Below are 23,411 nucleotides of genomic sequence, written 5' to 3' on the forward strand. Positions count from 1 at the left end.
TTCGTAGGCAAATGGTTGGAACTGGAAAATATCATCCTGAGTGAGCTAACCCAATCACAGAAAGACATACATGGTATGCACTCATTGATAAGTGGCTATTAGCCCAAATGCTTGATTTACCCTAGATCCCTAGAACAAACGAAACTCAAGACGGATGATCAAAATGTGAATGCTTCACTCCTTCTTTAAATGAGGAAAAAGAATACCCTTGGCTGGGAAGGGAGAGGCAAAGATTAAAACAGAGACTGAAGGAACACCCATTCAGAGCCTGCCCCACATGTGGCCCATACATATACAGCCACCCAATTAGACAAGATGGATGAAGCAAAGAAGTGCAGACCGACAGGAGCCGGATGTAGATCGCTCCTGAGAGACACAGCCAGAATACAGCAAATACAGAGGCGAATGCCAGCAGCAAACCACTGAACTGAGAATAGGTCCCCTGTTGAAGGAATCAGAGAAAGAACTGGAAGAGCTTGAAGGGGCTCGAGACCCCAAAAGTACAACAATGCCAAGCAACCAGAGCTTCCAGGGACTAAGCCACTACCTAAAGACTATACATGGACTGACCCTGGACTCTGACCCCATAGGTAGCAATGAATATCCTAGTAAGAGCACCAGTGGAAGGGGAAGCCCTGGGTCCTGCTAAGACTGAACCCCCAGTGAACTAGACTGGTGGGGGGAGGGCGGCAATGGGGGGAGGGTTGGGAGGGGAACACCCATAAGGAAGGGGAGGGGGGAGGGGGATGTTTGCCCGGAAACCGGGAAAGGGAATAACACTCGAAATGTATATAAGAAATACTCAAGTTAATAAAAAAAAAATGTATTCGCAACATTAAACTTGTGATATTTCTTCTCTAGCAGCTTTAACCATTTGGAATTGCAGTAAGAAAAAAATTAAAAAACAGAAAAGGGGAAAAAAAAAAAACAATGCCAACCAACCAGAGCTTCCAGGGACTAAACCACTACCTAAAGACGATACATGGACTGACCCAGGGCTCCAACTGCATATGTAGCAGAGAATAGCCTTGTTGGGCACCAGTGGAAGGGGCAGCCCTTGGTCCTGCCAGTTTGGACCACCAGTGCAGGGAAATAGGGAGGGGAGTAAGGGGGATGGATGGCGGAATACCTGTATGGGGAAGGGATAAAGGATGGGGGCTTATGGACAGGAAACCAGGAAAGGGACTAACATTTGAAATGTAAGTAAAGAAATATATTTAATAAAAAAGAGAATGGATCAATTTGCATTCTTCTACATGCAGACTGCTGGTTGAACCAGCACCATCTGTTGAGAATGCTGTCTTTTTCTACTGGATGGTTTTAGCTTCTTTGTCAAATATCAAATGACCATAAGTGTGTGGATTCATTTCTGGGTCTTCAATTCTATTCCATTGATCTACCTGTCTATCTCTGTATCAATACCATGTAGTTTTATCACTATTGCTCTATAGTATAGGTTGTGGCTAGGGATGGTGATCTCCCAGGTGTCCTTTCATTTATTTTTATTTTTTCTTGGATATTTTATGTATTTACGTTTTGAATGTTATCCCCTTCACGCCCTCCCCTCCCCCCGCTTCTATGAGGATGCTCCCACTCCCACCCTCCCACTCCCATTGTTAAGAAGTCCAGTTTGGTTGTGATACACAAGACCAAGTGTTTTAAGGATTCGCTTATTGGTCAGCACATACATATAAGTAACATTTTATAGATTAAACAGGTAGTACTTGGGAATTTATACGTATGTACATATACATATATGCATTTCACAACAGTTAATGAATGAAGATGTCATGAAAGGGAAGGGGGACTAATGATATTATATTATGACTCCCCCAAATAAGTTAAGAATTAAAAATAAGAATGTTGTTTACTACATGCGAAATATTCAATAATTTACTTTGTATTAATTTTCAGTATTTACAAAGAACTTGATATTTCCATTTTCTCATGGTTCTAATGCTTATTCTCCACACTCACAGCATATGAGTGTCAATAGCTGGGCACTCTCACTCCATATGAATCCCCCCTACATTTTCATTATCATCTTTTCTTTCTTCACAATCCCAAATATAAAGGCTATACAATTATTCAGAAATCTCAGTCTCATTGGATCATTCTCAACTCAGATATGCTCCATCAAAACATATAAACTGTTCCTGCCTATTTCCATACAGAATTACAAATTGAGTTGAAACCCTAATAAAACATATACTAATAATATACCCTGTACAATTCAGAAGACTTCATCTCTATCTTCAGACCCTAAAGATAAGTTAAGCCTTTTGTCTCAATATACATTCATCCCACTTGTGTGTATATGAGAGGGACATATGCTCACAAAGGTAGAGGCAACCCCATTGCCCATCAGCTGACAAATGTGTGGACAGGAAACGGTATGTATCTAAACAATGGAAAATTATTTAGATAGAAAAATGAAGTACTGTTGCTGGGCATAGAGGCACATGACTTTAGTCCTAGCACTCAGAGTTTGAGGCCAGCCTGGTCTACATGGAGATTTCCAGGGTAATAGTGAATCCCTGTTATAAACAAGGGTATACTTATTGCTACATATTGCTACATATTTCCATAGGAATGAACTTTATAAAAAATATAACTTAAAGAAGCTGGCCACAGAAAGATACATTGTATACAATTCTAGTCCTAGAGTATTCTGGAGGTTCTATGGAGTTTTTAGTGACTAAATGTAAATTCTCACTTTCTTAGAGCCAAGGGAGGGACAATAATGTAGGAAGGTGATCCTAGAAGCTTTTTTATTCAGTGACAACACCATCCTAACATTGACTGTAGTGAGGATTGCAGGAATGTGTGATTATGCTAAAACTATGGACTTGCAAACCTTAAGGGTATGAACTGTAGTGTACTTGAGTTGTATCTTCATATAATTATCTTTTGAAAGCACCAGAGATCGCATTTCACACCATTTTGTACACCCCTTCATTATACCTACATCATAATCAGCAAATGTTTTCTAATCATCTCTGAAACCAACAGAAAGGAAGGACTTAAGCTTTCTGACTCAGTGTGCTCTATGGAGGCACCACCTCTCCAGGAGCTCAGATGCTCTCCACACATGCTACAGCAGGTGGATTTGAATAAGGTCCTGTGGTGATATCACACACCCTGGAGCTTTAAGACACAGTGTGCTGTGTGAATTGGGTGTCTCCTAATTACTGAGTACATCACAGCCTCGTTACACAGCTGTTCTGCTTTCCCGGGTCTTACTTATTCTTCCTCGAGGTTAAATCAACTCACTCTTAATAAAGACAATGGTAATGAAATGCAACCTGCACAGGTCGCTTGGCTGTAGGTTTCATGTGTTTTCCAGTGAGCCTCTAAATGTGGTGATTATTTAGAGCCTAAGAATTATGTTCGGAATGACCAGATAACTGTCTTGGAGTTCCAGTTTCTTGGATTCTGGAGACTTAAATCTTCTCTCATCATTGATTTAAATGTGTAGTTCCCAGTTTCCTTATATACAACTTATGATGCTGAGTATGATATTTGATCTCTAATGAATTCAATTTATTACCATCTTTTAACTCTAGCCATCAATTTTTAATGAGTTAGCAAGGGGCCATTTTGAGCATGCCAAAATATTTAAAATGCACACGAAGCATTTGATGTACATGAAGACATACATGAAGTAGGTAAACGACTTTGTGCCACACACCTATTGGGTGTTAGTGCCCGTGCAAATGTCCCACTTGCTCAGCTTGTTGGAACTAGAAAACCTAACAACACAGACATATGTGCTTAGTTACAGCACGGGCCACAGCTGTAAGCTGCACTGCTTTTAACAATCATTCTTGCTTTTCCTGTGTCTGTCCCCTCTCTCTGACCTCAATCCCTCACACACAGAAGGGCCGGTAGCACCTCATTTCTTTTCTTCTCTGCCTCAACTCTGAATGGCGTCATCATCATTTAGTGTGAAGAAGAGAGCAGCCAAAGCTCACATCGCTCTGCTTTCTGGGTGTGGTTCTAGCCAGCAAGAGGCTTCCCCACTACCTAGTGCCTTTCATACTGCCAAGTGGATCATTACTAGTACAAGGGGTTTTGTGTCAGATCACATTCTGCCTCTCCGGTGCTGGTACTCCTCACCTTAACTCCTTACACAATACTCTGTAGATGTTAGGCCTGGTTCTTCCTTCTAGCTCCATGCTCCCAGAGATAAGATTCAGACTCAAGAGATATTTACAAAAACCTTGGCCATATAGCTAGGCTCCTCTCTGACTAAATCATACATTAAAATAATCCAGTTATTTTTAACCTACATTACAATAGGCTGTGCTCTGGCACCACACGTCCATTTTCCCCAGTGCATTCCCTGCACCTGGCTCTATTCCCGAATTTGCTCTGCCTCTCGGATGCCGCATGCTCTAGTCTACCCTTTCCTACAGTCCATAGGTGTCCTAGTTGATAGGCAATGCGTCATAACAATACACAAAATCTTCTCTCTACAGCTCCCCAAATCCTCACATACATCCCTGCCATGATTAGTTGTCTTTGAAATTGTCACAGATGGCTGAGGCAGAAGGTTGCTGTCAGGTTTAATTGTATTTTTAAATTTAATTAAAATATAATTACATTATTTTCCTACTTCCTTTTCTTTCCTGCAACCTCTCCTGTGTCCTTACCTTTTTGCCCCTTTCATGTCCCCATACACCCTCTCAAATTTATGGCCTCTTTTTCAGTATTATTGCATATATTTGAAAAAGTGTATAAATAAAATCTATTGAGTTAATTTAGTGTTGCTTGTGTGTGTATGATTTCAGGAATAATCACTTCATTCTAGATGACCAATTAGGGAAATCATCCCTGGGCAAGTTTACTTACCCCTCTACACAAAGTAATGAGTTGCTCGTACCCCCAAATTAGTATGTTTATCGGTATTGTCATTTTTCGTATCTTGCTTAGGAAGCCATACTGCTAAGATCTTTATCCTTTCCAGGAGACACAATCCCGCAGCAGATTTCTGGGTCCCGTGTCTTTGAGGGAGTTTAGAGGATGTCTTTAGAGTCCTGGGACAAAGGAAACCTGAGCATTCACATTCTCTCTGCTTCTTAACTCTAGATGCATGACCAACTTCCTCACACTGCTGCAGTCACAGCCAGAGTCACTGTCCCTCCTTGCCAGCCAGGATGGAAAATTATGAGCAAGACAACTCCTCCTTCCTTAGTTGACTGTGCCGGATATAGCTAGCACAGTCTGTTTAATCTCTAATGGTGATTGACAGCAGACTTCTTTTCTCATTTCTGTCTATAAATGCCACTCATCTGCATGTCCCCATGAAACCTGTAGAGGGAACCAGTTCATATTGGGACTTGTATCAGCTAAACTCTTCTTAATATGCATATATATATGCAAATATATAATACATATATTTAATAGTTAACATATAGCTATATAACTGCTGAATCTGAGTGTGTGTGAAATCATTCTTTTGAATTATTAGGATAAAACTACATAATTATTTAAAAGGAGAGACTAAAAAGAGATGAAGAAAATTTTAATTTTTACAGCAAAGCTTTAATTTTGATTTTTCTGGTATTCCTTTCTTTTCTAAAAGACGTGGGTACTAAAATACCCTCAGAACTTCTCCAAAGGCTTCCCTGGCTACAGCCTTGGCAGTTCTGTTGTTAAGAATCCAGTTGCCTTTTTGTTGTCAATCAAAGGCAAGTGAGATAGCAAGCCATGTAGTAGTGGGTGAACTTCTAATAGTGAACTTTATTAAGGGAACAGAAGGAGGACACTCCGTCTTGGGACTCTAATTCGTGCCCATCCCACTCTAGCTCATTTTGATTCAGCATTGGGTGATCTCCTTCTGCTCTCAAGCCCCATGGTTTTTGCCTGCCTCATATTTACTCTAGTCTCTTACACTACGGCTGTTTGTGTACCCGTCTGATCTCTTTTATTGAACTGGAAGCTCCTTGGAGAGGGAAAACATGACTGGCCATATTTTTTAACCTTCAACAACAAACACTATAGAAGGAAATAAAGGAAAAGAGAACAACTTACCTGTGTTTTCTTGAGCATCTCTTATACAATCAGAGAATGTTTCATTAGTATTTTGGGAAGTTTCAAAAAGATACGTGTGTCATCTGCCTGAATTTTACCTGATTATAACTCAAAATAGCCAGATGAAGACAGGTGATCAATGTGGATTTTGTTAAACTTAAGACTTGAAGCTAGAACTTATGGATGAAAATTATTGGGAATCGGGCAAACCTCCTGCATGCCCACAGGAATGTGGGACTCTCAGTTTTCCGTGTGTGGAATTCGTTCTGCCCAAACACACGTCACAGCAGAGTTAATGGCAGCACTCATTGTCATCTGGCATTCATGGATCAAATTTTCAGATCCCAAAGAGGAACTACAAGGTGAGTCCAAATCCATGGCCTATTTTCTTTCTACAAACCTGTAATTGAGGTAAGATATTCCTTTTCTAGGAAAAAGGGGAGTGAGTGCAGGGGAAGAGGCAGAGGGAGACCAGCATTGTCTTGCACACAACATCTATCTCTTTGCATGGAGTTATAAAGAAGTAGCAGAAAGAATTCCATTGTCACAATGATTTCATCCTGTGCTATTAATCTCTATCACACTAAGCATTGTTATCTTGGTTTTACAGACAACAAAAATCCAACCTACAAAAAGGAACTAACCTTACATTTCACAATTAGTAAATGTTAGAGAAATAAACACAGCACAAGTTCCTGTCCTTGGCTTGACATGATGCACACTGCAAAGGGCAGGTATTTTAGGACATGTGTGAGAGAATGACTGAATGCATGCATCCATGGATAAATAGGTGGAATAAACTATTAAATCTGGATGTAAGTGTAATAAAACTTAAAAACTTTGATCAATAAAGATGCCAATGGCCAATGGTGGGCATAGCAAATCACACAAGATTTCCTCAGATTTTGTGACCTACTTAACTGATATTTCCACCAATTCACTAAAAGGGGTCTTAATTGAGGCTTTCTTGTAGCAGGGAGTTTTTGCTTCACTGCTTCGTGCTCCCAGTGGATCACATGCAAACACCTGCCCAGGAGCTATCTTTGGATCTTCAAGTGAAAGAAACACATACATAGCTTCTTTTTAAAAATGTCTACCTCAAAGGCTATGCTCTCCTAAACCTTCCCCTGATACTCCAGGCCCAGTTGTAGATGTGGCCAGTGGCCACTAACCTCAAAGTCTCCTATGGCTTGTTGGCTGTCTCTCTTGTAGCTCTTCTCTTCTGTCGCCCCTTACATCCTGACAATTCTCCCCATTTCTCTCTGTGCCCTAATCCACACAACTCTAATGGTCCCAACCCATGCCCAGCCATTGACCATTGGCATCTTTATTGATCAATCAAAAAACAATCCGGGACAAGGATCTTTAGTATTTGGGTCTGCAGATTCCCAATTGAATCAAAGCTTGAGAACCAGTCTCCAACACATTCTCTTTCCTGTTACTATAAAATTTCACAACACTGCTAGCAAACTCGCTAACATGGGCTAAGCCAAATCAGTATTTCCAGGACAAGGCCACGGTCACTCCTGTTTGGCTACAGAATAAATTATCACTTACTTCCTTTGAGTCAAGAGTTGTATACTCACACTCACACTATGTACATGAATATGTTTAAAGTCATCACATCATCAGAGATGGAGCCAGCGACATGACTAGGTGAGCATTTCCTTCTCTACTAAACAGTTACATCAGGAAATCAAAACACAATCCACTAAGGTGAAGTGGTGGATGCGTGTGTCGGGGGGTCTTTATGGGAAAGGGGCTTCCTTCCACACCCCTACCCTCAGTTCTTGGTCCTGGTAAATGTCAAAGCAACCCTACTGTGTGACACCACTGTCCACTTTGCTCAAAGTAGCCCTACCCTGAGATGCCACTGCGCAGTCTCCTCATGCAGCTGTATCCCCTCATAGTTTCAACCAAGCAACCACCCTCAAATGCAGCAGCCAGAGAAAACAGTACTTGCTAAATATTTCAGTGTTTATGGAGCATCTTGACTCAAGTATAAGAGAAACAGATAAAAGGGGGCTGAGGTATGCAGTCTAATCTGCTTTGTCAGCCCAATAACTGGTATAAAATGCGAACAGAATTACTGTATCTAGCCTTAGCGACTAGTTGGGGTAGACATGTGAACTGTTTCTATGACAATGAAGCTGATGATTGTGACAATCTTCAGCAGAAGGACAGCACGTAGGTCACTGCCTGTCAGAACAGAAGAAGGTCATAACAAGCAGCATGTCACTGTACAGTCTGTGTTGTCATCGTTCTCTTTTAACTTGGACACTTCTGACACTGAATCCGTACTGCAGTATTACTGCTGACCACACCCAAAGTTAGATATTATCCCGAGGAAGTGAATGAAAGAAAGGAACAGCATTGCCTTTGTAAATTTACACCTTCCCAGAAGTGCCTTCCCTGAAGAGAGTTAATCTCCGAAGGTCACAGATACGCTTGTATTTGAATATCCCTTGCTATTGATCTGAAATCTTCCAAATTATAGCATGTCCAAGCCAGGTGTAAGAGATTAACCAGTCAAGCTGCAAGTGAACTGAGCAGTGTGTGCAAACCCATTACCTCAGCCCAGGGCACGCGCACTAGGGATTTCCTTTATTTACTCTCTCTACCTATTTTATTCACAGTCGTCTCACTACGACCCCTGTTTGGAAAGGCAGGAAGTGAGATTTCACAAGATCGATGTCCACAATAGAACTAGAATACATTTCTAGTTACAATGCTCCAAAACAAACAAACAAACAGAATCAAGAGATAAAGATGCCTGAATATATGAAACGATAAGGCATGTTAGTCGAGTGACTTAGGAAAAAATTAAATAAAAGCCAGAAAAGACAAGAGAGAGTAACACATGTGGTCCTTGAAGACCAGAGACCCTGCTGAGTGATTACAGAAGGAAGCCCTCTCTGACTCCCCTCATCTTCCCCAAGGTAAGCAGCAGGTAAGCAGAGTGGAAGCACAGTGCATGGTGGTTATCCTCGGCGCCTAGGCTACCCCTTTCGTGCTAAGTGTTTTGATCGCAATGCCTTATTTAGGTCTGAAAGCAATTTTGCTGGCAGTTTCAGGAACTAACATTATCCTAAATTTTACAGAGGATGCCAATCTCAGAGAGATTAAGTAACGTGCCCAAGGTTACACAATTAGGGGAAGAGCTGAAAGTAACATCCTCGTCTCATTGTTTCCAGTGCGTTTAACCCCACTTAAGGATGCCTGAGCACATCAGTTTGTAAGATCTGAGCACACGTTTCCATCATTGCCTCTAATCAATGAGTTCCTTCAGGGAAGAGTTTATTGCTCATTAATTTTACATCTCTAAGGCATGGAATAAAGCCTAATCCAGAACAGGAACTCAATGACTGTCAAGTAAATAAGATGATGAATTCAAAACATTAAAGATGAAAGGAATTAATTTGAAAAAGAAAAATTAAGCTCACAACAAAAGCTCATTTGATACAAGGATGCTGTCCCCATGTAAGCTTGTGTCCCCCATTTCTATTTTAGTAACTATGACTATTTTATGAGAAGCAACATATTTTTTTTGCTACAGAAATAAATGAAATGCTTTTTAAAATGTACTTTACCCCAGGACTTAAATGAATGATTGAAATTCTATAATCAGAACATGGCACAACCAACAGCAGCATACAATCATACGCTGCCTATAATAAGCTTCTTGAAGTGTTCTAATGGGTTTCAATTTTGTAATCTAGGCACAAGTATAAGATATGCTCTTGACAATATTTAACACAAGTGCTTCAACTGGCTTTGGATTAAAAAAAAAAAAAGAAAAGAACGTCTTTTGCATTATATAGATGCTCTTAGTTTCCTTATCAGTAAGCAGACAGTCTTAACTGGTACCTTCACATCCTCTGCCATCTTCCTCCAGTTTTTGGCCAGCTTGACATATGCAGTAATAACTGCCAATCGTATTCCAGCATTGGTCTTGACAGCCACCATTGTCAACAGCACATTCATTTATATCTGCAATTGGATAGATAAATAGAATCAGCCTTTGCGACCTAAACCCAAAGAAAGAAACTTCAATGTCTCTGCAAAAATTGATCCAACACTTTGACATTCCTTCTTCTTTGGGGTTAAAGGAGGAACAAAAGGAGCATCTCTTTTTATTTTATTTGTTTTGTGTCTGCATGTATGTGCATATGTGTATGCGTATGCGTGTGACTGCAAGCATACACGTGGTATACAGCATGCCGATGGAGCTCATAGGACAACCTCAGGTATCCTCACCATCAGCCCTGTTGGAGTCAGGTCCTTTCTGTTGGATGCTACAACAGTTACCCCGAGAGTTTATGAGATCTCAGTTTCTGTCACATCTTGACACAGAAGCAGGCAGTGCTGTGCCAGGCTGTGTATGGCATTCAACCTCCGGTTCTCCACCTTGTTCAGCAACTGCTTCATCGAGTAAGCTATATCCCTACCCCAGGATTTCATTTTAATCAGAGATGATGTTCTCTAGAGAAATACCCACTTCCTAATCTTTGATATCTGAAGTGCTGCTTTTGAAGGGTTAATTGAGGAGCCCTTAACATTGAAAATTTTTGGACATCACAAGTACAGAGAAATTTCATAGCAGTTAGCATTTCGGGATGAGATCCAGAATGCAGGGAAAAATGATGGCCGTGTTCTGTATTAGCCAGCATGTGTTGGGACTTAAACAGAGCTATGATGTGGTTGTGCCTACTTCTAAACCCATGGCTAGAAGTCATCTTTAATTACAGAACTAGATTTTGTGCATTCCTCCTACCCAACTGACCTCTGAGATGTATTCTAACCATTGTCACATTTGAAAGTGACCTGCCAGGTACGACTGTTACAGTTCTGTTCAATTCAGCATGCTCAGTACATGCAGAGGAGTTATCTTGCTGGACCCTTGCTTAGTGTGATAAGGTAGATGCAAGGGAGTGATGGGCAAGGGAGAGCATAAGGAAGCAGGTAAGAAGGGACACTGGGGACAGAAGGAGAGTGGAGAGCAGTGAGGAATGGCAGAAGCCGAGTGTAAAGAGACGGAGGCGCTGTGGTTCCAACCTGAGTAACTTAACTGCCACAGCACAAACGAGGAGGTAACAGGCAGAAGGAGCTACAGGGACTCTTGCTTAGACGTTACTAACTGCATCTACCCCTGGTTATACCACCTTCGAAGCTGCCTCTGCTTGTTTTAAAAGTATTCAGTGAAGTGTGTCACCCATACGGGAAAGTAGCCAATCCTAAAGTATATCTTTTGATTTTGCAAACACAAAGTATACAAGGGCAACATTTTTTTTTATTGTAGGGGATCCAACCTGAAGGCTTGTGTGTGCTAGGTAATGCTCTGCTGCCGAGCCAATCCCCAGATGACCGTGATCTTATTGTGAGGATAAACTATGACTAAAGTCCAAGAAGCACTCTCTGCAGCTCAAGGTCACAGATGTTGTGTTTTTCTTTTGTTTTTGTTTTTTGAAAGAAAGACTATCAGTCAGCATTTTTTGTTTTGTTTTGTTTTGTTTTTGTAGTGTGTGTAGACAAAATTGAACTGTGAATCTGTGTGTGTGTTTGTGTGCATGCGTGTGTATGCATATGGTGTGTGTGTGTGTTTGTGTGTGTGCGCGCGCGCGCACGTGCGCGTGCGTGCATGCATAAGTGCACGCACATGTCTGTGTTGGAGACACATCCATGTGCAGCATGAACTTGCAGTTCACGCCCTATTACTCCTGAATGATATTGTATTCTGTGGATCTATCAGAATGTGTATCTATACATTTTACAGATGAAGCATAATTGGTCATATTTTCTTTTTGGTTTCAATGACTCTGAAGAATGGTAACATGGATATTCTTATTTAAGCAAGCCTTCAGTGGAGTTACACTCGTACTTTCACTGGATAATAAATCTCAACGGGAATCATAGGATCAAAAAGTCTGACATGTTCTTTGTTACTATTTATATTTAAGCATTCTCCCATGGAGATTATTCTAATTTATACTCCCACCAGCTGTGTACTGGGGACCAGATGCTGCTAATTCTTTCCAGTATTTGGGATGTCCTTTTTTCTGTTGCAGGTCCTCTGAGGATTTTATAATAGCATCATGTTGTGACTTAATTTGCATTTTCCTGGTTATTAATTAGGTTAAAAATATTTTCATGCTATTGCCATTTGGGTGACATTTGTGGAAAACTTTGTTCAAACAGTTTGTCAACTTGTTTAACTCTTAAAATGTTGGTCATTCATTTATTGGTCTTAAAATATAATCTCAAATAAAAGAGATATTCACAATCCATCTCATCTCACTTCAAGGTTTCAAAGGATGTTTTTTTTTTAACATGCACATCAGAGGAGTGGAAATGAATCTGTATTTCTATGTTATCTACGGAGATTCATCTGATCAGATTGAGAACATTCTGATTACATACATATTTGAATCATAAACAAGTGGTAAGTCTTACCACTACTGAATCTATACAGAAAATTATTTGGTTTTGACATCAAGTGCCTTTTGCATCTCTAAAATAAATATTACCAATATATTGTGCCTTTTAAATATATTTATGAATTCCAGTAGGCTTTTTAAATTGATCATAGTTGTTATATTATGATGTGACTATTTTTCTTTCCTTTCAAGACTCTTCCCCACATTATTTTGTAGCATCAGATTCTTACATTCATGTTTCATAGGAACAAAAGCAAGTTCTTCGTTTTTGTATGCTCCAAATATAATTTAGTTTCCTTTCTTTTTTTTTTTTTTTTTTTTTTTTGGTTCTTTTATTCGGAGCTGGGGACCGAACCCAGGGCCTTGCGCTTCCTAGGCAAGCGCTCTACCACTGAGCTAAATCCCCAGCCCCTTTAGTTTCCTTTCTTACTTAAATATTTGAGTTCATTTATTATGCCACCTGCAACATGTGGCTGTGCTTGTGTATTGCGTTTCTACATATGTACTGTGCATGTGTGTGTGTGTGTGTGTGTGTGTGTGTGTGTGTGTGAAAGAGAGAGACTGACTTATTAGCTAACATTTATTTATTATAATACATATTCAAGTGTACAGCAAAATACACTGGGATAAATTGTGTGACTATGGGGATTTTTTTTTCTATTTTACATAGATGTCTAAATATACTATGTTAAGCTTTTCTCAATATTTTCATACTGGCTTTTATTACCCAACTTTCCCAACAGTACTTAAGTCTCCATTCTTTTTCTTGGAATTCATTTTGAAGATGGACCATGTTTCAAGATGGAATAAATAATATGTTTGCATTAGATCATAATTTTTCTTCCTTATTTTTACTAGGATAGTTTTAAATTCCCATATATCTTTCTGTTATCTGTTGTTTGTAATTTATCTATCTTTTATCAACTATCTATAACCTATCTTCCATCTACTATCTATCTATCTATCTATCTATCTATCTATCTATCTATCTATCTATCTATCTATCTATCACCTATCACCTATTTATCTAAGTTTGTGTTTATCAATCATTTATCTATCACCTATTTTTTTCTTTCACCTATTTTTTTATCTTTCACCTACCATAGTCTACACCTCTGTCTTAGTCACTGTTCTATTGCTGTGAACAGACACCATGCCCAAGCATGTTTACAAAAGAAAGCATTCAATTGGGAGTTTACGGTTTCAGAGAGTTAGTCCTTTATCACCATAGGAGGGAGCATGGCGTCATACATGTTGCTAGAACAGTAGGTGAGAGCTACATTTTGACCCATAGGAGAGAGAGTGAGAGAGAGAGAGAGAGAGAGAGAGAGAGAGAGAGAGAGAGAGAGAGAGAGAAACCTGGTGTGGACTTTTGAAACCTAAGAGCCCACTTCCAGTGACCCACCTTCTCCAAAACAGTCATACCTCCTAATCCTTTCTGAGAGCTCATCAAGTGGGGACTAAGTGTCAACCTATTCTCATTCCAACCAGCAAACCATCCATGCAACCTCTCAAGTCCGCTGTGTGACACTTATCTTGTGTTTTCCAAATGTCTAAAGGTTATTCATTTTTCAGCAAAGCTCATTGGTCTTCTCTCATAATTTTCCTGTGCCTTGTCACGACGGCACAGAAAATAGCAGTACTTTCTGTCTTTCTTTTGCTGTTCTAACTCCAATCATTGTCTTTTTACTTTTAATTATATTTCTGTTCACCTCTCTATGTGTGACAATCTACCTGAACAGTAAGTGGTTAAAAGATAATGTGTTATTTTCTTTTTTGTTACTGGGAATTGACAGGCCCAATTTGGTGGTCCTCCATGTGAGGTCCTTCAGACCACCAGTAGAATCGGGTGGCAGTTGAACTCAATCTGTGTGCTGGATGTTCATTCTCAGACTGGAATCTGGGTGGAGGTGCTGGGATTCCTGTTTGGTAGTGAGATATTTCTTTCTCCCTGAATGTTTCCCCTCTACATGCCAACCATGAGCTTTCTTTCTGCTTGTGCTCAAAGTCAAGATATTTTATATGGTAGCTTTCATCCTCAGAGAGACTATTTCACGAAGTTCAAAGAGAAGCTGCAATATTTCCTATGATCCACTCTTAGAAGCCAATGGCATCATGTCTGAATCTATTGAGCAAATGTACTGAAGGGCAGCTGAGATTAGAGGAGAAGGAGGGGGAAAAGAGGAAGAGAAGGGGAATGAGACAATGACTGGGAGAGACAGAACTTCTTCCTTTTATAAAACAGTTGCATGTATGACCTGGGAGAGGAAGAAACTATAGCTGCTTCAGAAGAGAGCATATTGCGCTGACATGTTTAAGGTAGGGCACACATTTTCCTAAAGCTGAAACGTTGGCTGTGCCTCACAGTTTTTCATGGTTTGTCTTAATTATTCCTCAGCTTAAAGCATTTCCTACAAGATGTGAACATTTTTCCTTAAGATTACTTTAAATTATATCTGAGATTTTCAAACTGAGGACTTTCTAATCTCTTTTTATTAAATACTAGATAAATTCCATGATTGAGACAGTATATATTCAACAAAATCTCAATACTTCAAACTTTTTAAAAGTGCTTCATATTCTAACACTTGTTCAATATAGAGTTAAAGTTATATGCATATGTGTCACATAAGTATAAACATATATATTTAATCAATTCTAGTTTGCTACTCAGGCTTTTCATATTTTTTATATCTTCAAGGATTTTTCTCAGTCTCTTTATTGGATTTTGTTTGTCCTTTTATGATTGAAAGTTCTGTTTCATCCAATTTGTAGCTTTATTAATGTAACCACATTTTCCTAGAAGATATGACCCTTTGTGATAAAATATGCCCTTTTAGACCTAGCATGTCTCATTAAAGTTGACTTTTTGTGACATTGTTCCATGCATCAATTTCCTTCTGCTTACTGTTGGCATGAATTTCATACTCTAGAGTCTACTTTTACCCTTCATTATCCACCCATTTGAGAATTTCTCATGAATTATTTGAACATATTCTAGCTCTCTCCAAACATAAACACATTGTAGATCCCTTACTTTTTTACCTATATGTAATTACTTGCATTACTGACCTATAACTACTGAAATATTTGAATTAAATCTATCATTTCCATGTTTCTATGCTATCATCTGCTATGTTATAATTCCAACCCAAAAGTACCTTCCTTCAAATTTAGTATTTAAGTTTTCAATTTTCCTTCTTTTTAAACATTCTATTCTATATTAATTTGTTAATTTTAGTGGTAACTGTAGACCCTACACCATTCATTATTATATCATAATATAAACTAGTGTTTAACCACTTCCAGAAACTCTAGTCACTGTAGTTATATTGATTCTGTTAGACTTAGGCTTCTGCATCACTACCATGACTACTATTATCACTATGGTCGTGTCTGATGTTTAAACTGTGTCCACCTTATATTGTTATTTTATGGGATGAGTAACTTAGGTTCACCCATGTATCACTCTTTGTGGGACTTATAATTTTTTTTTCCATTTACCTGTCCGTTTCTAGAACAATGTTAATTTTTTGAAAGCTGAACGGAACATGTATTTTCATATTTATAATTAGTTAAAAATTTTTCATGTTTTAGTTGTTAGTAAATATATCTTCACCTGGACTTTCATTTTAATAATTTTACATTGGAGGGAAAAATTAAAATTTAAAATAGTTACCCTGTACCCAACATCTCACAAATCACATAAATATCTTACGTTAGTTAGGTGCGCTTATTTAGTTAATTAGTAAGTTTCAATAGGGCACTATTACATAGTCACACTTCATTGACATTTCCTATTTTTGCATAATACCTTTCTTCTGTCTCAAGATTCCTGCCATGATATCACACTATGTTTAATTGCCTTGTCTCAGTCTCAAAACTTTCTTTAGTTTTGATGTCCTTGAGAGTTCTGAGAAAAACTAGTCAGATATTGTGTAGTCCAATTTGTGATTTGATTTTGTGCGATGTCTTTCTTGTCTTAGGTTAGAATCATATATTTTGAACAGAAAGACTGTTGAGGCTTGCTCTGTTGTTATGTATTGTAATGTTAAATTCTGTACCCAAAAGTCTAGGACTATGAGTGAATTCTCACATTCACAGGATTTTTTTTTTTTTTTGTGCAACCTCATTCCTTAATTTAAAGCTATTTGTTAAATAGAATTGGCTAGAGCCAATTACTAGAGGGATTAAAGTTGGGTGAGTTTGGAGTGATCTGGTTGGAGGAGGAGAGACAGAGGGAGAAGGAGGAGGAAGAGAGAGGACAGGGAAAAGCCACCGTGAGGAAATATGGACAATGAGCATAAGGCCAAGAGAAACAGCATGTATCTGGGATACAATGCTGGGGCATAGCCAGGCTAGCAGTTAGAAGAGTAGATTGGGGTGACCCCCCAGTAATGTCAAAGCCAAATAAAATAACTATAGTCTGAATCTCATTTATTTGTAAGCTAGTCAAGGTTAAGTTTAAGTAGGTTGTATTACAGAGGACCACAGGGATAAATGGCAATTTTCACATCAACAGGACTTAGCTGTTGCTGCTGACCTTGATCCTCTGGCTGATTAAGTACCTTCTAGTTTCCTCATTTTACAGTAATAAGGCTGTCTTAAGTCTTTTATACTCTTTGGAGCAAAGCCATCATACAGAGCTATACATTATGAGTGGAGAGTCAAATATAAAACTGAAGTATTAGATGCATCCCACAGTCATCTGCAACACTGCCTCACAGGAGGGCTACCTCTTCTCCATTTATTGTCAAAATTTAAAGAGTCTTCTTAATAGAAAGAACAGCTCGAGGTTCGCTATTGGCCTTTTCAAGCCCTTTATATGTCATTCCACCATCATTGTTGGAAATAACGTGACTGGTTTCTGTGTTCACTTTACAGATACTATCTCATTTCTATCCATCATATATTTTACTATAATGCACATTTCTGATTTTCTTTCTTTGTATGTATATGTGTGCATGATGTGCTTGTAGTCGTGTAATCATTCCCATGTGTGTGTGTGTGTGTGTGTGTGTGTGTGTGTGTGTGTGTGTGTGTGTGTGCGTGTGGAAGCCAAAGGTTAACATCAAGTGCCTTCCTAGATTGCTCCCCATTTTAGTTACCAAGTCAGAGTCATTTGGTGAACACAGAGTTTGATGACTCCACTATTCTAGAAGGCCAGCTCATCAGGAGTGTGATCTCTCCACCTTCCCACCCCTAGGACTACATCTTCATAGCTTTCAGCCCAGGGGTGGGAATCCAAACCTTAGTCCACTTTGGTAGGTATTTGGCAATCTCCTGGCTCCTGATTTTTTTTTTCTTGTCATTTCTGTCCATTGAATTTTAAGTGCAGCTAATTGGGTACTGACCTTTTCCTTTGACTTTCAGAGCAACACTTCCTAGCTCCACCTGTGCAGGCACGGCATTTCTCTTGCCTTCTGTGCCCTTGCCTACTGTTTCCATGAGACCTAGCCATGGTTTGTTTCATACTATTTTCTCTTTTAGTTTGTTTTATAAGCATATACTTTTGTTCTTGGCTTCAGAGCAGGCACCCCATTGTCCCACCTCTTCTCATTCTCTCTTCCTTCCTTCTCTGAGGTGCCCCAGGAAAGCCTGGGTGGGCATCCAAGACTGAGGTAGATATCCTACCCTGCACATTATTTCCATTAAGGATGAAACATCCTTAATGTGTTTTATACAATGAGTGGCTCTTGATTTACCATCTCTGGCATAAAGCTACTGATTTTATTATTTAAAATCTCTTCTACAAATCAGGGAAGTCAGATGCAAGGTCCTGTATACACAAGAATATGGGGTGCACCTTTGTAAGATAAAGGTAGAAAGCTAATAAATTTAAGATACAAAATGTGGTGAATGATGAACCCCTTCAATATGCATTCATTTTTCTTACTCCTGATGTACACTATCAATAAACCTTAAACCAAATTTGACTCTATACTTTCAGGAGGCTTACAAACAGTTAATGACACTAGATTAAAATTTGGTAAAGTTAAAAAAATAAAAGGAAATTAGAGGTTTTGTTAGTCAAAATGATTTGTATTAAAAGAGCCACAGAAAAGAACTTAATGTGTCTTTTTGCTTAGGAGAAATTTAGCAGCATACCAAACTTCTAACTATATTATAAAAATATAGTTTATATTTTTAGAGATTAAAAGAAACACCATAAATAAAAGGCATACATGGAAAAGCTCAAAGATATACTCATAGAAAATCTTATTTCAGGAGATAGACCAATAGACATAGCTCAGTGGTTAATAGTATTCCCTACTTCTGCAGAGAACACAAGTTCAGTTCTCAGCACCTACACTGAGCAGCTTAAGACCATCTACTAACTCTGGCTGTAAGGGATCTGAGCTCCCTTCTGGATTCCACAGGCATCTGTACAGTTCCCTACATACACACACACACACACACACACACACACACACACACACACACACACACACACAAACACAGATGGGGAGAGGGAAAGAGGGAGACCTATATAGACATAATTAAACATAATAAAATAAGATTTATTTTTAAAATATTTGTGTTTATAGTGTTGGGTTTGAATCACAGGCCTTATATTTTTTAAAGAAATTGCTATCCCCCCTTCTTTCTCTCTCTCTCTCTCTCTCTCTCTCTCTATATATATATATATATATATATATATACATATATATATGTATATATATACACATATATATGTATATATATATAAAACCTTTTCTGTAATATATGTATATATACATACATATATGTGTGTATATATATGCACATATATATATATATATTACAGAAAAGGTTAAAATGCAAAATACTTTCATGCATTTCTTCTGTCAATGTAAGCTGACTGCTTCAATTGTTAGATGAATAATCTAAGGAAAGGTGAAGCCCTGACTGCCTTGATCTGTTGGCTTTCCAGTTGCTCAATGACTTTTATGAACATAAGACATATACATGCGTTTTAAATGACATTAACTTTTGCTTTTCTCTAAAATAAAATAAGAACAAGTGGTATGTGTTAGGTGACCTCAAGTACTCAGAAAAAATATTACACAGAATTATTGTTATCAGCTGAAAACAACCTTGATGTTCATAAGTAAACATTTCAAAAGTCATTGACTTTGAAGATGGTTCTGAAAACCAGGTCAACACTTAGGTTTTAAATTGTAGTTTTATAAGACTCAGACATGATAGATTTCAGGCTGTTTCATGTAGCCAATGTCATTCAAGGTTGCAAATAAATTTGGTCTTTCAAAAGCAAGATGAATGACAGAATGTTCTGACACACAGCAAGTCTTCCAGGTTAGTGGTGACAAAGGTTCAATGATACAGTCAAGGCTATCATTCCATCTGTAATGACAAATGGCAGTATCTCCAAGAATTAAATATGACAGTTCCAAGAGCAGTGTCACAAGTTTGCTCAGGACGAAAATTACAGTGCGACCAGAAAGAAGTAAGAAACATATCTATATAAAGCAGGTATTAATTTCTACTTTTAAACAAAATCAATGGATTAGATTCTTTGTATGTGAGTATTTTCTGAAATGAGGCATCTATCACAAGTCTCATGCCTCGTTTAATCCATTGTTTTGGTGTTAGTGAATTCTCATACAGATCTTGGAAGCTTGACAGATACACTGTAGAGAAGTGGCTGCAGCAGAGCAAAGAGGTAAGATGAGAAATGTTTTATTTTAATTCAAACCATCCTCCAAAACTCAATATATATATATATATATATATATATATATATATATATATATATATATATATATATATATATATATATAGTCCAGGTTCGAATGAATACTTTTGCTTTGTGTGGAAGAGGCTTTGTGTTTCCTTTGTGACAATTTCCCCAAAGTGTGTGTAAATCTTGCACATCATCCTGATTTTTAAGTGAGTGTGTTTGTGAGGTTTTGATCTATGCATCTCACTACTGTTAGTGTCTACACAAAGTCCGTCTAATTGTCTTAGGTGTCATGCTTAGTGGAACTCTTTGTAGGTTCAAGTGACCTTCTACATCTCTTCCCATCACTAGAGGATGCATGCATGCCATATCTTAGATCCTTCTAGTGGCATTGTTGATATTACAGAATGTTATCAAAAGTACAATGAAGTATCTTTTCTAAAGATCATATATAGTACATAACATAATGTCTTCTATCCATATAGTATAGGTCTGAGATTATTTTAATGATGTGAATGTGCTTCCTTTTAAAAATTGGCCTATTTCTCTCTATTATAGTCACTCGGGAATAAGAAAGACCTCAAAAAATTGTGCAGACTTTCCCGAGTGTCCAGAGGTTCAACTTAGTGTCTTCTACTGTTTATTATTGTTGTTGAAGATAAAGAGGAGAAACAAAAAAAAACATGCTATCAAATAGCACATCAAACTTACAGGTCTGAACACCTACCACATGTCTCTGTACATCAAGAGAATCAGGTGACACCTCGGCACCTCACTCATTTCAAATAGGATGACAGTCATCCTCTAGAATATTGAGTACCATAGTTGTGAAAGCCTCTTCCTCTTTTAATCTAGCCCGAGAACTCCCGATGGCACAAATGCTTTAGTATATTTTCTTTCATAGAAAACTATTTTAAAAGATACAGCAGTTTACCCATGAAGAAAATTTTAAAGAAAGAAAAAAAATAAAACAACTGAATACATGTAGTTCTACTATAAACTCTGCTATGTTAAATAAATATATATGAGCACTGGGAACTAAGCCATTCTATGAGGCTGTGTCCAACTAATGCAGCTATGCATCTCTAGTCATTTGTAAGAAGTTTAATGCATGTTATGGAAATACTATAACTATAGCATCCTGGCTTTAAGCTTGGCATAGCACACAAACTTGCAACAAACCGTCCAACAAAGTGAATAACTTTTAATAATAGTCACCTTCTCAATATTGTCATTACATGTTTTCAGTTAGGACATTTGGGCTTCAGCAGGTAACATGCTTTGCTTACTGCCACACCTGATGACCTGAGCTCTCTCTGTAAGAATATAACAGTGTAACGAATGAACCAATTCCCTCTTTTTGTCCTCGAACCCCTAGTGATGAACAGACAGGCCTATTACTCACATGCAAACAAATAAACTCATGCAATACATTTAAGAAATTAGACACCTTTAACATGCTAGAGGTTTTAGAGCTGTTAGGAGACTGCTAACCTAGAATGCACAGCACCTTGAATTGAATTCTCTGCACTACATAAAACTGAATTTAGTGGCACCTACCTAGTATCCCAGAGCTGAGGAACAAGTCTGAAGCCACCCTAAGTGACATGAGACTCTGCCTTCCCACTAATTTCAGAATATTTGATATTTAAGAAGTTCATTTTAAACTGAAATTTTATATTGAAATAAACAGTTGAATGTTAACTACAGGGACAGTGAAGCCAAGGATAATGTGGTAGTTTGAGCAAGAACTGCCCTAGAGGCTCATATTTTTGGAGGCTTGGTCCCTCATTAATGGAACTGTTTGGGAAGTTTAGCCTTGTTGGAAGAAGCATGGACTTGTGGGTGGAGGTGTGTCATTGGGGGTGGGTTTGAGGGTTCAAAAGGCCACTTCAGGCCTTTCTTTCTGCCTGCAACTTATGGATCATACATAAGCTCTCAGGTACTCCTGCAGAGCTATGCCTTCCTATCCGGGGCTCTTCTCCTTGCCACGATAATAACTAGGCCTCTGAAACTGTAGGGCAACTGCCGATTAAGTACTTTATTTTATATGTTGCCTTGGTCATGGTGTCTCTTCACAATAATAGAATAGTAACTAAGACAGATAAAGATTAGCGCTGGATTGCATATCCCTTTATCTAACCAAATCAACATCTTTCTTCTCTCTTTTCAGCATCTGTAAAATGAATATAATGACATTAATACCTGAATTTGGCAAAACTGATAACTTCATAGTGAAAGGTCAATAAACTGGACTTGAAATTACTCTTATCATTTTCCCAATGACGTTTACTTTACATTTTTATTCTTTTTTTAAAAAGTTTGTTTTATTTATAGTAAAGTTGCCTTCTAAAACAAATTGCCCTTAATTCAAATTCCCATGGTTTATAATCCTCATCAATGGGCTACAAAAAAATGTGCTCTGTTGAGCGATATGACTTATGTAACATTTGAGCCTACGGCGATTCCACCAGTCCTATTCATGAAAATAGGGCACATGTATACAGTGAAATTTAAAAACAAAATCTGATTAAAAAGTAAAATTAAGACTACTGAGTATAGTAGATAGAGGTACCCACTATATAGACCTGAAAATTTGAGTTGGATCCCCAGGGCCTATGAAAAAAATTATTCAGTGGTCCGCATCAGTAACTGTGGGGCTGTAGGTTGTGAGAGGAAGCCTGGTAAGGTTGACCTAAGGCTTGAAGCCCTTATGACCCATAAAGGACAGTAGGAGCTTTGCCTGCTCCTGGCACCAGACCCCTATCATGTACCACCGTCTCCTAGAGAGAGAATTGTGGCCATCAGTTATGTAGGGGCAGTGCCCACAAGCCCTTTCTCATATACATGAGGCATCTTAGGCCAAGCCAATAGGAATCACCTGCTCTTTATAACCCGATCCAACCCAATCCAAACTCTTTATAAATCCTATCCAGAATCGCTAACCAGCCCCCTGCTGTCTTGGCTTAGTGCATCCAGTGGAGCATGTAACAGTGGCTGCCAGACCAAGCCAGAAGTCTCTGCAGACAGCCTCCAGTACACAGATTAATGGTAACCACGGTCCCAGAATTTTCCCTTTTAGATGAGTTCTGGGAGACAAACACAGGAGAGTAGGTCAGAAGCTCCCACATGCCACAAAGTAGCACAAATAACAAGAGAGCCTTTGCCTCAAAGAAAAGGTGGCAGTAGAGAAGATGTGCTGAAGTTGTCCTTCCTGTTGATTGAGAGCTTTCTCTTTGTAACCCAACTCCTCTGCATAT

The 23,411-nt window shown here is 38.6% G+C and overlaps 1 protein-coding gene across 3 annotated transcripts in view; it reads right to left on the reverse strand.

Moving 5' to 3' along the window:
• Positions 1–23,411, reverse strand: part of Egfem1 (EGF-like and EMI domain containing 1) — a 599,915-nt gene that overhangs the window by 158,513 nt on the left and 417,991 nt on the right. For all 3 annotated transcript variants that reach the window (XR_015662971.1, NM_001415037.2, XM_087622006.1), the window contains 1 exon segment: positions 9,904–10,026. Coding sequence is in view for 2 of the 3 variants with exons in the window: in NM_001415037.2 (NP_001401966.1) it covers positions 9,904–10,026 (123 nt within the window). In the remaining variant the exon portion in view is untranslated.

This window comes from Rattus norvegicus, chromosome 2 (assembly GCF_021556685.1).
Source record: "Rattus norvegicus strain SHRSP/BbbUtx chromosome 2, alternate assembly SHRSP_T2T, whole genome shotgun sequence".
NCBI lineage: Eukaryota > Metazoa > Chordata > Mammalia > Rodentia > Muridae > Rattus > Rattus norvegicus.